Source organism: Saccharomycopsis crataegensis, assembly GCF_037102585.1.
Source record: "Saccharomycopsis crataegensis DNA, jcf7180000000098, whole genome shotgun sequence".
Classification (NCBI taxonomy): Eukaryota; Fungi; Ascomycota; class Saccharomycetes; order Ascoideales; family Saccharomycopsidaceae; genus Saccharomycopsis; species Saccharomycopsis crataegensis.
The window spans coordinates 844287-859475 of record NW_027043838.1 but is presented as its reverse complement, the minus strand read 5'-3'; the positions used below and the strand labels follow the sequence as shown (position 1 = coordinate 859475).

The window sequence follows — 15189 nt, the reverse complement described above, 5'->3', positions numbered from 1 at the left end:
ACAGATAAGCACAATATTGATACAATAATGGAAAGATGTATATATATAGATTAATCATAGTAAGATACGTTAATAAAACCATTTCAATCAATCTCGTCTTCCAAATTATGTTGTTTTCTAAGAAGAGCCAAGACTCCAGCGCCTTCTAAACATTGTAGAACAGATTCAGCATCTTCGCTACTAATGTGATCAGCAAACACTTTGTTAACGGCATCCAACGATTCTGACAACACCGCCTTTTGCATTTCCTCCGGCAACTTCAAGAATTCGGCGTATTGTTCTGGTTTGGATTCATCAGGTTTCAAAATCACCAATTCAGCAGACGGATCAGTCGATCTCAATTCTATCGAAGGTTGTTGATTATCTTTCAATTTGTCCCATTCTTCCTCGTTTTCCAACACTGCTTGCACCCCGATAACTCCACTTTTTTCAAAGATATCCAAGATGCTTTCCGATTCCTCAATTTTTAAGCTGGCAAACACCTTATTGATTTCATCTAAAGATTTGGTCTTGACTGCGTCTTGCATGGCGACAGGCAATTTTAAGAACTCCTCATATTTATCAGCCTCAGTATCCGGATTTGGAATACTGACGGTCAACTGACTATTTGGGTCCATGGACTTCAATTGGATTTGCTCTTCCTGGGCTTGATCATCGGCTATACCGGCATTGTCTTTCTTCAAGATCTCACATCTGTTCTTGATATGATTATAAGTATTTTCAAGTTCTTTCATCAATAAACTGTTATCTTGAAGCATCTTCCCAAAGAACATCCCAATAGCCGATTCGATTTTCTCGATAGATTTGCTGTCCTTGGCCAAGTCAGAAATATATTGGATCATTAACGCTTGATGAACAATGTTCTTGGCGGTCTTACCATCATCTTTCAATTGATAATCAAATGCCTTCATCATCAAGGCGTCTTTTTGTTGCACCGACACAATGAATGGGTTGGATCTGAGGAATTTAGCGCTGTCGGTGTAATCCTTCATATGTATCTTCCCAAAAGCATCAGTTTCCGGATACGTTTCTAGATCTTCCAATTCTTCTCTTTCAGTTTTCTTTTGTTGTTCGATTGTTGGGGAGTTCAAAGTTTCAATTTGGGTGACTGTTTGCTTTTTGGTGACGGTATTTTTCTTTTCTGCATCGGATTGTTTCTTGACTTGGTCCTTGTTGCTGTAGAAAGAATCGAATCCGGTGTGAATGTCATCTGAAGTGATGTGGTTCTTCTTTTCTTCAAGTAAAGTTGCCAACTTCTCATTGTTACGGGCTGACACATCGTCAATTTTCTTTCGATGCTCCAAAACCAATTGTCTCAAATGGGTTCCGTCAGTGACCTTGTTGTCAGAGAAAATTTGCGTATACAAATCCTCAATCATTTCATTGTATGTTGGGCCATCTTCAAGACCTTCTTCGTTGGATTTTTCGGTGGCATCGAATCTGGCTTCAAGATACTTGTTTCTTTTTGATTCACTGAGCAATTCGGCGTCGTTCATCTCTTTCAACATACTGTCCACTCGTTTGTTCAAATGGACGTACATGTTGTTTTGCGTGGTCAAGATCTTGATATCTTGATCTCTCTTGATACGCTCATCGTGTATCTGTCTTTGTTTCATCCGAATAAACGATTTCTTATCAACGTTTGGATGAACCTCGACATCACTGTCATCGCTGACTTCAAGCTTGTCCCATTTGGAATAGTCAATTGGCATTTTTGATTAAAAGTTTGTGGTGTGTGTGTCTCAATGGCAAAAAAAAGTGTTCGAGAATTTTTCTCTGCTCTTTTTTTTTTTTTCTTTTTTTCTTTTTCTATTGTAGTTGTTCAATGCTGTTAATTTTGGTTGAATAACACAGCTCCAATAGAGGATACTAGCACTACCTTAATAATAAACGGGTATATGATCTGAATGATGAGTAGGTCTCAAATTTATCGCAGAAAACCCGGTGAAAGTACTGGGTGTTTTATTTTTAAACCGTCTTTTTTGGACGGGCGGTCAAAAACGTGACTTGAAAGTCAGAATTATTCAAACAAACAGAAGCGAAGAGAAATCCCATACTAAACAAAGTAACCATTCATTACCCCACCCATAGTATATACATATATATATATATATATATATATATAAAATGAGCAGTGGTTCAAATAACGCTGATGATGATGGTCCATTGTGGGTATGGTTCTCACCAGAAGATATCCCTAAGACCGGCGATCCTGCGTATGTCGACAAATTATATAAGGAAATTGTCGGCACCAACTCCAACCATTTTGAGAATGAAAAATTGGGAGTCTTCTTCTACGAGTTTCTTTTCATCTTTTCATCATTGGAGCTCTTTCCATCTGATACTAGCGCCACAAAGTTCATCAATGCTTTCCTCAAGAAATCAGGGACTTATGTCAACAATGACCTTGGAATTTGTTTTATCCAGATGTTGAACACCTTCCCTCCGGAAAATTATCATATCGCCAACCTTATTAGCTATTGTGATGTGTTTCGCCAAACTTTGAAGAAATATTTGAGATCGGATCTCGCTAAGGCCTCTAGAATTATTGACGGATACGCTAAGAAAAGCATCACTTTTGCAAGAGGTCAAAGCAAAATCAAAAACTATAATTTGTTATACGAATGTTCTGAAGGGTATTCTAAACTAATAGTCGAAGTGTTCGAGGCCATCAACAGCCCCGATGCATTATTGATGACTCAATATGTGAATGAGGTGATTTTGAAACTTATTGGGACTTATAGTTTAGATCCAAATCGGGTATTAGACGTGATTCTTGATATTTTCACAGCCAACCTCCTGAAGAATTATAAATTCTGTATACAACTCCTCAGAAAATCTCTATGGTGGCCGAAGGTTGAAGCATCCGCTGACTGTCATAATTTAGACAGCCTTCTGATAGGTGGATCAGCCATTGGAGCACAACTTTTGGGTCTCAAAGTGTTGAATCCGACAATGACCAACAAACCAAATTCTTCAGAAATGGTAAAATATCTAGTGGTTATGTTGATAAAAGAAGGGTTTATTTCCTTCGGATCGTTCTTCCATTATTTGACTCCCGATGATCTGGAATTTCCAAACTTGGAGGGTCAATTCAAGGAGTATATGAATGACAAAATCTTCAAAGCTACAGCCTCAGCTTTGGCGTTAGCCGCCCCGTTGAAATTAGATGATGAAGAAAACAATAGCAATAATAATAATGATAATAATTCTAATAATCCTGGAGGTAACACTGGATCAACTTCTGGTGGTAGACCAGCCGCCGGAGATGTTAATGATGAAAAATATCAACCTTTAGGGGGAAAAATCAATCTAAAATACGAATTTTTGAAACTCTTTTTGTTGTTTGGATGTTATGACGAGGCAATCTTTTTGCTTACAAAATATCCGGTGCTTGCACAAATGAGCGATGAGATTCCTCACCATATCCACAGATTATTTCAAGCTTGTGCCGATGATTTCTATTACGAAAATTACCATCCAATTAAAGATCAGGCGGTGAAAAATAGTTTGATGTCAAAAAGTATGATTGGGTTTTTAAGGGATAATAATTATATCGATTATGACCATCAGAAAACAAAATTAATTGACACATTTAAGTTACCTGCTGGTGATAACAAACTGGTGTTTTTCTATAGAAACTGGGATAGGGCTTTACCAAAGATCAAATCTATTGATGAATTATTCAGTTTGGCTAATGAGCTTTTATCCTTCAGCGGGGCGAAGTTGGCGCTCGATGGTGAATTAATTACTAAGCTTGTGCGGATTGGAATCAAAGATATCACTGATAATGGCAAATCCAAAGAATCTGGGGAGATCACCGAAGAAGAATACAAGACCATTCAGGATAAGTGGTTACAATTTTTCAGAAAGTTTATCTTTGTCGCTATTCCGTTGATGGGTACTAACTCCCCGTTAGTGGAAATGACATTCAGTTTGTTTGCGTTATTCCCTACTCATGCAAGATACAACTTATACGGGGAATTGGAAATGAAGTTGAAGAAAAGAAATTTGTTTATTAATCTCGAGTATGATCAGGCCACGAAAAAAACCAAGGATGGCTTGAAAAGATTGAGTAAAACTAATGCCAATGCCATTATGAGAAATTTGTCAAAAATTTCCTTTTCTAACCCATTGCCGTTTTTCCAGGTTATCACTACCCAAGTTGAAAGTTATGATAATTTGATTGATTTGATTGTCCTATCTGCGAGATATTATAATGCTTATGCCTGGGATGTTTTGAGTTACGTGTTACTCACTAGATTGACATCTCGGAGAAATTTCGTGCAAAGCGATGGGTTGAATGACAGATTGTGGTTGCAAAATTTATCCAGTTTCATTGGGAAGTTATGTGTTAATTATCCATCGAATTTCAACTTTGAAATAATTGTTGAATTTATCAGTAGAAGACTTTATGAATTTGATAACATCACCATTATTTTATTTAAAGAAATCATCAATAATGTCAGTGGGATCGCGAATATTTCCAACTTGACAATGTCCCAAATTGATTTGTTGAGTAGTGGGGCGAAAAGTGTTGCCAGAACCGTTTATAACGTGATTTTCGATAAGCGTGCCAGCACATTATGTTCCAATGCATCTTTGAAGTTTTTACAAAGTTTAATTAGCACCGATGCCAAAGACGCGGAAATCTTCAATTCCAATGAACAAGATATTTCCAAATTATCCGAGCTCTTTATTCTCTTGACCGAGTACTACAAGCAACAGGTGTATTTGGATAGAAGTGGTGAGAACCATTCCAAAATCTTATCCCTTAGAAATGATGAGTTGAACGGCTTGATCCATACTTATATCACGATGTTGAACCATTTCTGTCCATCTCAAGAATTCTTGGCTAATAATTTGCTCAGTCTTGAATCATTATTATTTGAACATAAAATTGACATTGAATGGGCGTTTGAATTATGGCGTGGAAGCATGGCTGCTCCCCCAGTCAAGAAGACCGTTGCCGGGAAAAGTGCTGCTAATCCTTGGAGTAAATTATTGAATCCTATTTCTAAGGCCATCATGAAAGATGAGCGATTCCAATACATTGATTGGAAAGGATTGCTGGGAGAATTATTCGTGTCATTTTGGCAAATGTCATTATACGATATCAATTATTGTTCCAAGAATTATGAAATCGGTGATAAATTGGTCCACCAAATCAGCGGGTTAGAAAAATCTATCAATAATAGAGTTTCGTCGTTGAGCAAAGATATGGTGCAAAAGAAAAAATTGGAAAAAATTGAATTAGAGAGCATGTTGAAGAATTTGGAGTCTGATAAACTTGCCCATAAAACCCATGATGCGATGATTCAAAAACGGATTAAGGCTGAAAAGAAGACGTGGTTTAGCGGTAAGAAGGATACTAAACTACAAGCCAAGGTGTTCATTGAGAATTGTCTATTACCTCGTTTGATCCACTCACCATTTGATGCGATTTACTGTGCCAAGTTCTTGATATTGTTGTTGAAAGAATCTTCCGAAGTGTTCCAAACCGTATCTTTGGAGATCTTGAATGTGCTATTTAGTGATGTGATCTGCTCCACGATTTTCCTGTCGACTCCTCAGGAAGCGGAAAATTTTGGATTATTTTTCAGTAAAGTGCTTGAATATTTGAACCTGTTGAGAATTAAAAAAGTTTTCTTTATGGAGAAATTGGGGATAGAATTACCAAAGGAGGAAACTAAGAAGACTGAAGATGATGGAGAAAAACCGGGAAATGAAGAAGAAAAGAATGTTATCAGTGAACCGCAAGACGATGGAGATGATAATAATGAAGATGTTGAAATGAAGGAAGGTGATGACAATAACGATGATGATGATGATGGTTATAATAATAAAAATGAAAACGAAGCTAAATTTGAAAATCAGGACGAAGATGAGGTTGATGATGAAGCCGAAGAAGGGGACCTTGCAATTTTCAATGAATATACTCTTCAACTCTACGGATGGCACTCCCAAACGGTTTCTGCAATTATCAGTTGCTTGCAAAATCATGACTACATGTATCGTCGTAACGCCATTACTTTCCTCAAGAATTTGGTTGGGTATTTCCCGGTGGTGATCGATCATTGTGAGGAATTGTTAGAACAAATCGAAACGATTTTCGTGAATGATGAAAGAGAGGATATCAGATTAGCCTCCAGCGCGATTATTGGGCTTTTGAAATCCAAGCAAGCCGAATGGGTGGCGGTGTACGATTTTTACAAGATGCCATTGCTGGAAAAGAAAGCATACAATGCCACGAAACAGAAGGCTGCTGAGGAGCTCAAGAGTTTGCAAGATGAACTTAAAATTGAAAAGCAGATCAAAAGAACCGAGGAGTCCAAATTGAGAGAGATTGAAGAAGAAGAGAAAAGAGAAGAAGAACGGTTGAGAAGAGAAGCAGAAGCGAAAGAAAAAGAAAAAGAGGAAGCGGAAGCAGAAGCCAAAAGAGCCGAAGAAGAGGAAAAGAAGAAGAATGAAGAAAATGAAAAAGAGCAACCAGAAGAGGAAACCACGGAAAACAATGATGAACCAACGGATGTTGATCGCAAAGAACCATTGGCTAAACCAACTGGGGAAAATTCTGTGAAAAGTACTGAGAAATCCGTTAGTGGTGATGGCAAAGATAATTCAAGTATTCCAGGAAATAAAGCCGCTAGTTCAAATAAGCCTTCCAATGAACGCCTGGGCCGGTTTGTGGACGTGATGGCTACCAATAAACCAGTGGCCGGTGCTACCACTACCGCCGCCGCGGGCTCTGCGGGAAATTCCAAAACCGCTGGCAAACCTGACAACAACCAAACCACATCGCGTACGAGCGCTTATCGACTCGACACCAAGTCTACTAGTAATAAGAGACCGCGTGAAGGTCAGAATTTCGACGAACCATCCAAGAAGAAGAAAATATCGTTCCCTACTGGTCCTGCCTCAAGTCTGCGAGACGGATACCGTGGTAATAATGGTGGTGGTTCCGGGAGATCTTCATACTCTGGTGGTGGTGGCAGTGGTGGCAGTAGTTATAGTGGTGGTGGAAACGAGGGTGGGTTCAGAAATGGCGGGAGAAGAGATAATGGAAAAAATGATGGGAGACGAGACAATAGAAGAGAAGGCGGTAAAAGAGGTGGTGGTAATTATTATTCTGGCAAAAGATGATTTTTTTTTATTATCAGCCTTGGCAAACACATTTTTCTTGAAACTACGCTGTCCCTTCCTTGCCCTTCCATCTCTCTCTCTCTCTCTCTCTCTCTCTCTCCAAATGACTGCTTTTTGAATTTCTTGACTCTTGGGTGTGAAGAGTGAATTGAAAGATCTCATTTATTATTAGCTTTTTTTTTTTTTTTTTACAAATTAATTAATCAATCAATTATTCATTTTATTATTTATTCATTTCGTTTAGTGTTTTTGACTCCTTAAGTCTTATATTTATTTATATATTCAAATATTGAAAAGAAAAAAACAAAAAAAAAAGCAATCATTCCCCTTTATTTGTTCTTCAATATTGGCGATGAACAGTAATTTTATAATATATGAAAACTACTACAAAAACACGAAATTAAAAGGCTCAATATTATTTGTGATTTATTTAAAGTATATGACAAATTGTAATGCCTATTACGGTAATGATGACTTGAAAAAAAAAAAAAAGAATAATAATGATGTAAAAAAAAGAGAGGATAAGTAAGCAATTAAAAGGGATATATATAGAAAAGACACAGATCAGTTGAACCACCTACTGAACCAGCCCTTTTCTTCTGGAACTGCTCCACCAGGAGACGAATAATTGATCTTTTTATTTGATGATGGTGTGGAATGATCGTTATGTAGGGCATCAGAAGTAGAAGGCAAAGATGATGATGATGATGACAATGGTGGTGGTGTTGCCATATCATTCACGTTCGTTCCTTCAGCGGATAGTTATTTACCAAAAACATCGCTCAAGAATTGTTCTTCTTCAGCAATGTGGGTGGCCTTGATACCAGTGGCAATAGAGGCACTTGGGTCTCTACCAGCGTATCTGATTTCCTTGTCAGCGTATTGTTTGGTTTCCTTCAAAGTGGTTTGCAAACGTGGTTGAACAAAACTCCATGGACCATAGTTGAAAGCTTCTTCTTGACACCAGACAAGATCTTGAAGGTTTGGATAACTGTCAAACAAGTCACGCAATTGTTCGTATGGGAATGGGTGCAATTGTTCAATCTTGACAAAAGCGGTTTCCTTGTCTTCCAAAGTTTGACGCTTCTTGAAAAGGTTGACGTAGACTTGACCAGAACAGAGAACAAGACGCTTGATACCAGCCTTTTCGTTAATGGACTTACCAAGTTCAACATCGTCAATGATCCATTGGAAGTGAGATTCACCAGTGAATTCTTCCATGTTAGAACGGGCAAGTGGATGTCTAAGCAAAGACTTGGAGAAGAACACGGTCAATGGCTTACGGAATTGACGGTGCATTTGACGACGCAACAAGTGGAAGTAGTTAGCTGGGGTGGTTGGGTAGGTAACTTGAACGTTACAGTCTTGGTGTTGACGTTGCAATTTCTCTGGAGTTGGGAAATGACGTGGGTCGTCGTTGACCAATTGCAAGTAACGTTCAATTCTGGCAGAAGAGTGTTCTGGACCTTGACCATCGTAACCGTGAGGCAAGGACAAGACAAGACCGGATCTTTGCTTCCATTTGGTTTCACCACTGTAAATGAATTGATCAATGATGACTTGGGCGGTGTTAGCAAAATCACCGAATTGGGCTTCCCACATAACAAGGGCGTCTGGAGAGGTCAAAGAATAACCGTATTCAAAACCCATAACCCCATATTCGGACAAAGAAGAGTTGTTGATGACGAAATCACCTTGCTTTTCGCTGATGTGCTTCAATGGAGTGTAGGTGTCTTCGGAGTTTTGGTCGTGCAAAACCGCATGACGTTGGGAGAAGGTACCTCTTTCAACATCTTGACCAGAAACTCTAACGTGATAACCTTCGTTGACAAGAGAACCAAAGGCCAAAGCTTCACCGGTAGCCCAGTCAATACCTTCACCCTTGTCAAGAGACTTGATTCTGTTGTTCAAAATTCTCTTCAAGTTACGGTGGACTTCAAAGTTTTCCTTTGGAGGAGTAGAGGATTTAACACCAATATCTTTAAGCAAGTCACCTTCCAAAGCAGTTGGCAAATGTGGCAAGACTTCGGTGGCCAATTCCTTTGGTGACTTGAATCCTTCCCATGGGGTGGTCAACCATTCTCTGGTGGTTGGCTTGTAGTCCTTTGATTTAGCAAAAGATTCTTCAAGAAGATCCCAAACCCACTTCTTGTGTTCGGCGATATCTTCTTTAGTCAAACTACCTTCTTCAATCAATTTAGCAATGTAGATGTCAATGACGGATTGTTTTTCACCAACCTTCTTGTACATCAATGGTTGGGTGAAACTTGGTTGATCGGTTTCGTTGTGACCGTGCTTTCTGTAACCAATCAAGTCAATGATAACATCGGAGTGCCATTTAGCACGCCATTCGGCAGCCAAGTTGGAAACAAAGATGACGGCTTCGACATCATCAGCATTGACATGGAAGATTGGGGCGTTGATGGCCTTGGCAATGTCTGATGGGTAAGTGGTAGATCTGGCGTTACGTGGGTCAGTGGTGAAACCAATTTGGTTGTTAACAATGACGTGGATGGAACCACCGGTGGTGTAAGCTGGCAACGAAGAAAGACCGGTAGTTTCGTAAACCACACCTTGACCGGCAAAAGCGGCATCACCATGGACGAGAATACCCAAAGCTTTGTCGAAAGTGCCAACGTCATTCTTGAGGTGTTGAACAGCACGAGTACGACCCAAGACAACAGGGTCTTCGGCTTCCAAATGGGATGGGTTAGCCACGAGGGACAAGTTGACGTGTTTACCACTGACGGTTGGACGTTTGTAGTTCATACCCAAATGGTACTTGACATCCCCTGAACCAACGTCATTGACCTTAGAACCGGTGAATTCGGAGAAGATGGATTCGTTTGGTTTACGGACCACGTTAGACAACATGTTCAATCTACCTCTGTGAGCCATACCAATGATAACATCTTCGACCCCCAATTCGACGGAACGGTCAATGATGGCCTTGAAACCAGGAATCAAGGATTCGGCACCTTCGAGACCAAATCTCTTGTCATTTGGGAATTTGGTGGACAAGAAAGTTTCAAAAGAGGTAGCCCAGATCAATCTATCCAAGATTTGCTTCTTTTTTTCAGGGGTGTATTTGAAGACGGTAGGGTTTTCAAGGTGTTCTCTGATCCAGTTGCATTTTTCTCTGGATGGGATGTGGGTGTATTCGACACCAAAATGGCCGGCGTACACGCCCTTCAAGTGAGCAATGATTTCCTTGAGCTTGAGGGATTTGATACCGTGATTTTGGACAAAGTTATTGAGGATACCTGGGCCGAGGGTGATGGTTTGTTCCAAGTCAGCTTCGGTGAAACCATAGTATTCTGGGGTCAATTCTTTTGGAGCTGGCTTAGAGGCGTCGTCACCAAAACTGATACCCAAAGGATCCAACTTGGACATTCTGTGACCTCTGACTTGGTAAGCTCTGACCAACAATTGGACCTTTAAGTGGGTGTTGATGGTGGAGCTGGCACCGTCGGCGGTCATGGTTGGGATACCTTGATCAATTCCGTTAGAAACGATAGATGGAGGGGCGGTGAAGGCCTGGCTGGCAGGGATGGCGCCGTTGTCTAAGTTTCTAAAGTATGCTTGCCATGAGACGTGGACGGAGGATGGGTCTTGTTTCCAAGAGGAGTACATTTCATCGATGTAAGCAGCATTGTTGGTGGAAGAGAAAGTGTCGGTGCTGGTGGCCAAAAGACGAGAGGTTGTGGCTAAAACAGGGCGATTGACAGCACGACGAGCGGTCAAGATTGCCCTTGAGTTTGCTGATGTGCACTGGAGGGCTCTCAACATTGTGTTGGGGAGGAATACTTGATGATGATGATGGTGATGAGATGAAGGGAAAGAAGAATCACCACTAAGTAAAATTTGTTTTTCATAGTGTAATAATGTCTGAAAGCTGGAGTAGCGGATCCGTGTGGGGGCCGGCCAATCACAGCGCACGACAATAAGCGCGGCCCCGATGGGCGTGCGAAGGGGGGAGGTGTGCCACCCGGTGTTGTCTGTCAATTTGGGATACCAAATATATGATATGATATGATATGATATGTTATGATTATTATATTATTATATTATTATTATTATATCTCATGTTGTAATTGGCTGGCGACCGTAGAATAGAATAGAATAGAATAGTAGGAAACACCGTCCATCATAACTTAGGCGTCCGACGGGACACTACTACTTACTACTTACTACTTACTAGTTACTAGTTACTTACATGCAGAGACAACCAACCGTGATGCGATCGTCTCCCTCCAACACCTCCAAAAAAAAAAAAAAACTTGTGCAAAGAGACTGCCAGCATTTGATGAGATGGTGGTTGGGAGTCATGACTGTTATTATAAGTGGCCATAGGGTGTGATGTTGCTCTACGGTGGCAAACTAGTAGATATATATGGGATGGGATGGTAGTAGTTATGGTAGTACCATGCCTCGCTTACCCGGTGGACGGCGGACGGTTTTTTTCTTTTTTTTTTTTTTTTTTTTTTTTTTTTTTTTTTTTTTTTTTTTTCTTCTTTTCACAAGCGGCGCGTGGCACACGTGACGGGGAGAATTTTCTGGTGTTTTTCTGCTGACAAAAATATCGGCACCCAGATAACGAACACCACCCCGATCGATAGATAGTAGGTAGATAATGGAAAATAGATAGATAGGTAGGTGATAGATAACAACAGTATACCTTCCACACCCACTCCCAATTCTACAAGAACTCCCCAGTTTGCTTTGCTTTTTATTTTTTATTTCTTGTTTTATTTTTTAATTTTTTTTTTTCTCTCTCTCTCTCTCGTTTGTTTTCTGTTTCTTTAATCGCTTGTTCATCATGGACCCATTCGACAACTGGAATGGCGACGATCACATAGATTTCAATCTATTCGACATCCCCAAGGAAAACAACAATACCTCTCCCGATAATAATTCAATTAATAACAACAATAATAACGAAAACTCTACACCCAAGAATAATGATAATAACAAAAGTAACAACAACATGTCCACCCAATTCAAACATCAGCCCAATCCTTCCATAAATATCAACCCCCATCAACAACAACAACAACAACAACAACAACAACAACAACAACAACAACAACAACAACAACACCACCAAAACCACCACAACCACCACCACCATCATCATCATCAGCCCCAGCTTCCTCCTCGTCAACCCTCCATCAAAAATGACACTCCAACATCCGCAGCCAGTACCACTCTTTCGCTAAAACACCCCAGCGATTTCGATCTCTTCAATTCATCCGATCTAATAAAACGACAAAAAAAAACCCCCACCTCCGGAAACAACAACAATACTAATCCTAATGATGATATCAAACCAACTAAACGGAAAGGTCAGTACCCTCGCTCATCCTTCTACATCGGAACCTCCTCCATTTACGACAGCGTTTTGATCGATAATATGAAATTAAACGGCATAGATCAAGTACAGTTGACCCAAGACATCTCAGTTAGAAGAGTAGACGGTAGCCTGAGATTCCTACTAAGAGAAGACTACACCGATGAACTATACCTCCAATCATCCAGAGATTTAGAAGATATCGAAAAAATCGTCGAGCCGTACGGCCCCATCTTGATTGAAATGTATTTCAAATTCATCCACCCTTTCTATCCTATTCTTCACAAAAAAGTGTTTCTTGAAAAATACGACAGAGGCTACAAAGAAGTCTCTGCCCCGCTATTGAGCTCAGTCTACCTACTAGCAATGGAACTCTGGGAAAGTGAGACAAAATTGATTGGACGCAAAAAACCGGATATTCACGCACTCTACAAAATCGCCAAAAAAACCTTCCTCGATGTCTTGGAAAGACCAAAATTAACTGCTGTTCAAGCAGGGTTGTTGTTATTACAAGGCACCAGAAATATCCCTTCTAATGACAATGGTTCATCGAGAAAATGGATCTTGTGCTCACAAGTAGTTTCCCTAATTGAAGAATTGGGGTTAGGGGTCGATTGTGGCAATTGGAGATTGCCAAAATGGGAAAAAGGTTTAAGAAGAAGATTAGCATGGGCGGCATTTTTCCAGGATAAATGGATTTCTTTGATCGAATCGAGACCCAGTCATTTGATTCCTGGGATCAACTGGTTAGTTAATGATTTGACGACCGACGACTTTATCGAATCAAGCACAAAGCTGTCATTTATGAATAATAATAACAACAACAACAACAACAACAACAACAACAACAACAATAATAATAATAATAATAATAACAATAACAATAATAAGAACCCGCCATCGTCGCCAATTCATGCGATTGACGACAATTCGGACACCGGAAAACTTTTCTTTATAGAGCTAATAAATCTTTCCAAAATCCTATCAGAAATCCTCAACAAGCTTTATTCTTTATCTGCTTCAGCGGGGGCCACTGCTAATACCATCGAGGACGTTCTCAATACCGCCAAACCAATCCAATTGAAATTGAGGGCTTGGAATAGCTCTTTACCCCCTCAACTAACCGTCATCAACCATCATCCATCCCCAAATAGAATTCCTAACGCCAGCTCGCCGTCATCCATAACTCTGCCGTTATCCAACCAATTTAACCCAACTTCAATTAATAACAACAACATTGCTTCCTTAGCGGCGTCTCGTCAGCCAAATTCAAACACTTATCTCAGATTAGCATACTTCATCACCGAAATCACTCTCCACCGGAAAATTATCACCACATTAAGCCCAATGGAACCTCCCGAATTGGTTCACGTGTGTCGTAATGCTGCTCATACAAGGTTGGCGGCAGCAGTGGAATTTCTCATGTCTTTGAAATCTGAGAATATTCATTCATTCTGGTACAGTACCGCCTGTTCAGATTTTGCGATGGTCGGGGCATTTGCAATGATTTTATACGTTACTGCCCCACCAAATCGAAACCCAGATGCCAATAATGCCAGTGGCGGTACCCCAAATCAATCGGAAAGAAGTTCATTGAGAGACTTGATATTTAATTATCGGTGGTGTCTAAAAATAATCTCCAAGAACTTTTATCATGCATGGAAGGCTCTAAGGCAATTTGATACCTTATATTCCCAAATCCCGGAACTTGGCCAAGATGTTGGGGACAATGGGGGGAAACTAGAAACTACTAAATCGAAAACTAGTAATAATGTCACCACACCTAACGATATGAATGCCAAGAATAATAATCCCAACAATGGTAATACCAATAATACCAATAATAATAATAATAATAATAATCATAATAACAACTCCAACGGTCATGGTAACAACCCAAATAATCATCCCTCAGGACCCGGTCATCAGTGGGCCATGCCACCACATCCTCAATACCCAATCCACAACAACATGTATATGAATCAACCTCATCCGATGATGATGATGCCTCCACAACACATGTTGAGCCCTGTCAATGGAATCATGCCAGGCCCATTAGCCCCCTTAGGCCCACCAGGACAAGGGGTTTCACCAGGCGGGCCTCCAAATGGTGTTGGACAAATGATGGGTTACGATATGCCGCAGCATGGGATGTCGCCTCAGTTGTTGGGGTATATGGCAGATTCAACTGCCCAGAACAGTCCTAATGATAGCGTTCCTGATTCCTGATTTGGGAATTTTTTTTTTCTCTCTCTCTCTATTATTATTATTGTATTATATTTTCTAACGACAACGTTTTTTTATGTCTTTTTGGATCACTTCACTCTCGTGGATCGAATTATGAGTAGCAAGTTTATAAAATCTATCTAATGAAATGCCTAATGATTATTGTATCTGATTGGTGTGTCTTCTAATGAATAATACATCTTTCATGCCATGCGGTTTAGAAAGTTTCTTTTTTGCGGTTTCTTACTGTCTGCTGAGGTGCATATTTCATGGATGATTAAGCACTAGAAAAGGAGCATCACAACGATTCTGCACTTTCTTATCATTAATTGATGAGTTTTACAAAACAAAAGTACTTGATTCAATCATCATGGAGGAGTGATACTTTGTGGTAATAACTAAAATTTGGAATGGATTATTCTATAAAGAAAAAAGTCCTACTAAATCGGATGCAAAAATGGATGATGATG

General features: G+C 39.9%; 4 protein-coding genes across 4 annotated transcripts; 2 read left to right on the top strand and 2 right to left on the bottom strand. All coding sequences in view use genetic code 12, as the record gives it.

Annotated features, from left to right (window-relative positions):
* Positions 1-83: 83 nt before the first annotated feature.
* On the bottom strand, positions 84-1712 carry CDC37 (Hsp90 co-chaperone CDC37; the record flags this gene model as incomplete). Its single annotated transcript, XM_064999634.1, has 1 exon — positions 84-1712. One exon carries the CDS (start codon positions 1710-1712, stop codon positions 84-86), a length of 1629 nt encoding a protein of 542 aa, XP_064855706.1.
* A 415-nt stretch (positions 1713-2127) lies between these two features.
* THO2 (Tho2p) lies at positions 2128-7143 on the top strand (the record flags this gene model as incomplete). The annotated part of the gene is made up of 1 exon (XM_064999633.1): positions 2128-7143. One exon carries the CDS (start codon positions 2128-2130, stop codon positions 7141-7143), a length of 5016 nt encoding a protein of 1671 aa, XP_064855705.1.
* Positions 7144-7905: 762 nt separating this feature from the next.
* On the bottom strand, positions 7906-10932 carry KGD1 (alpha-ketoglutarate dehydrogenase KGD1; the record flags this gene model as incomplete). Its single annotated transcript, XM_064999632.1, has 1 exon — positions 7906-10932. One exon carries the CDS (start codon positions 10930-10932, stop codon positions 7906-7908), a length of 3027 nt encoding a protein of 1008 aa, XP_064855704.1.
* A 1030-nt stretch (positions 10933-11962) lies between these two features.
* On the top strand, positions 11963-14722 carry DAL81 (Dal81p; the record flags this gene model as incomplete). Its single annotated transcript, XM_064999631.1, has 1 exon — positions 11963-14722. The coding sequence occupies one exon, from the start codon at positions 11963-11965 to the stop codon at positions 14720-14722; it is 2760 nt and encodes a 919-aa protein (XP_064855703.1).
* Between the last annotated feature and the right edge of the window lie 467 nt (positions 14723-15189).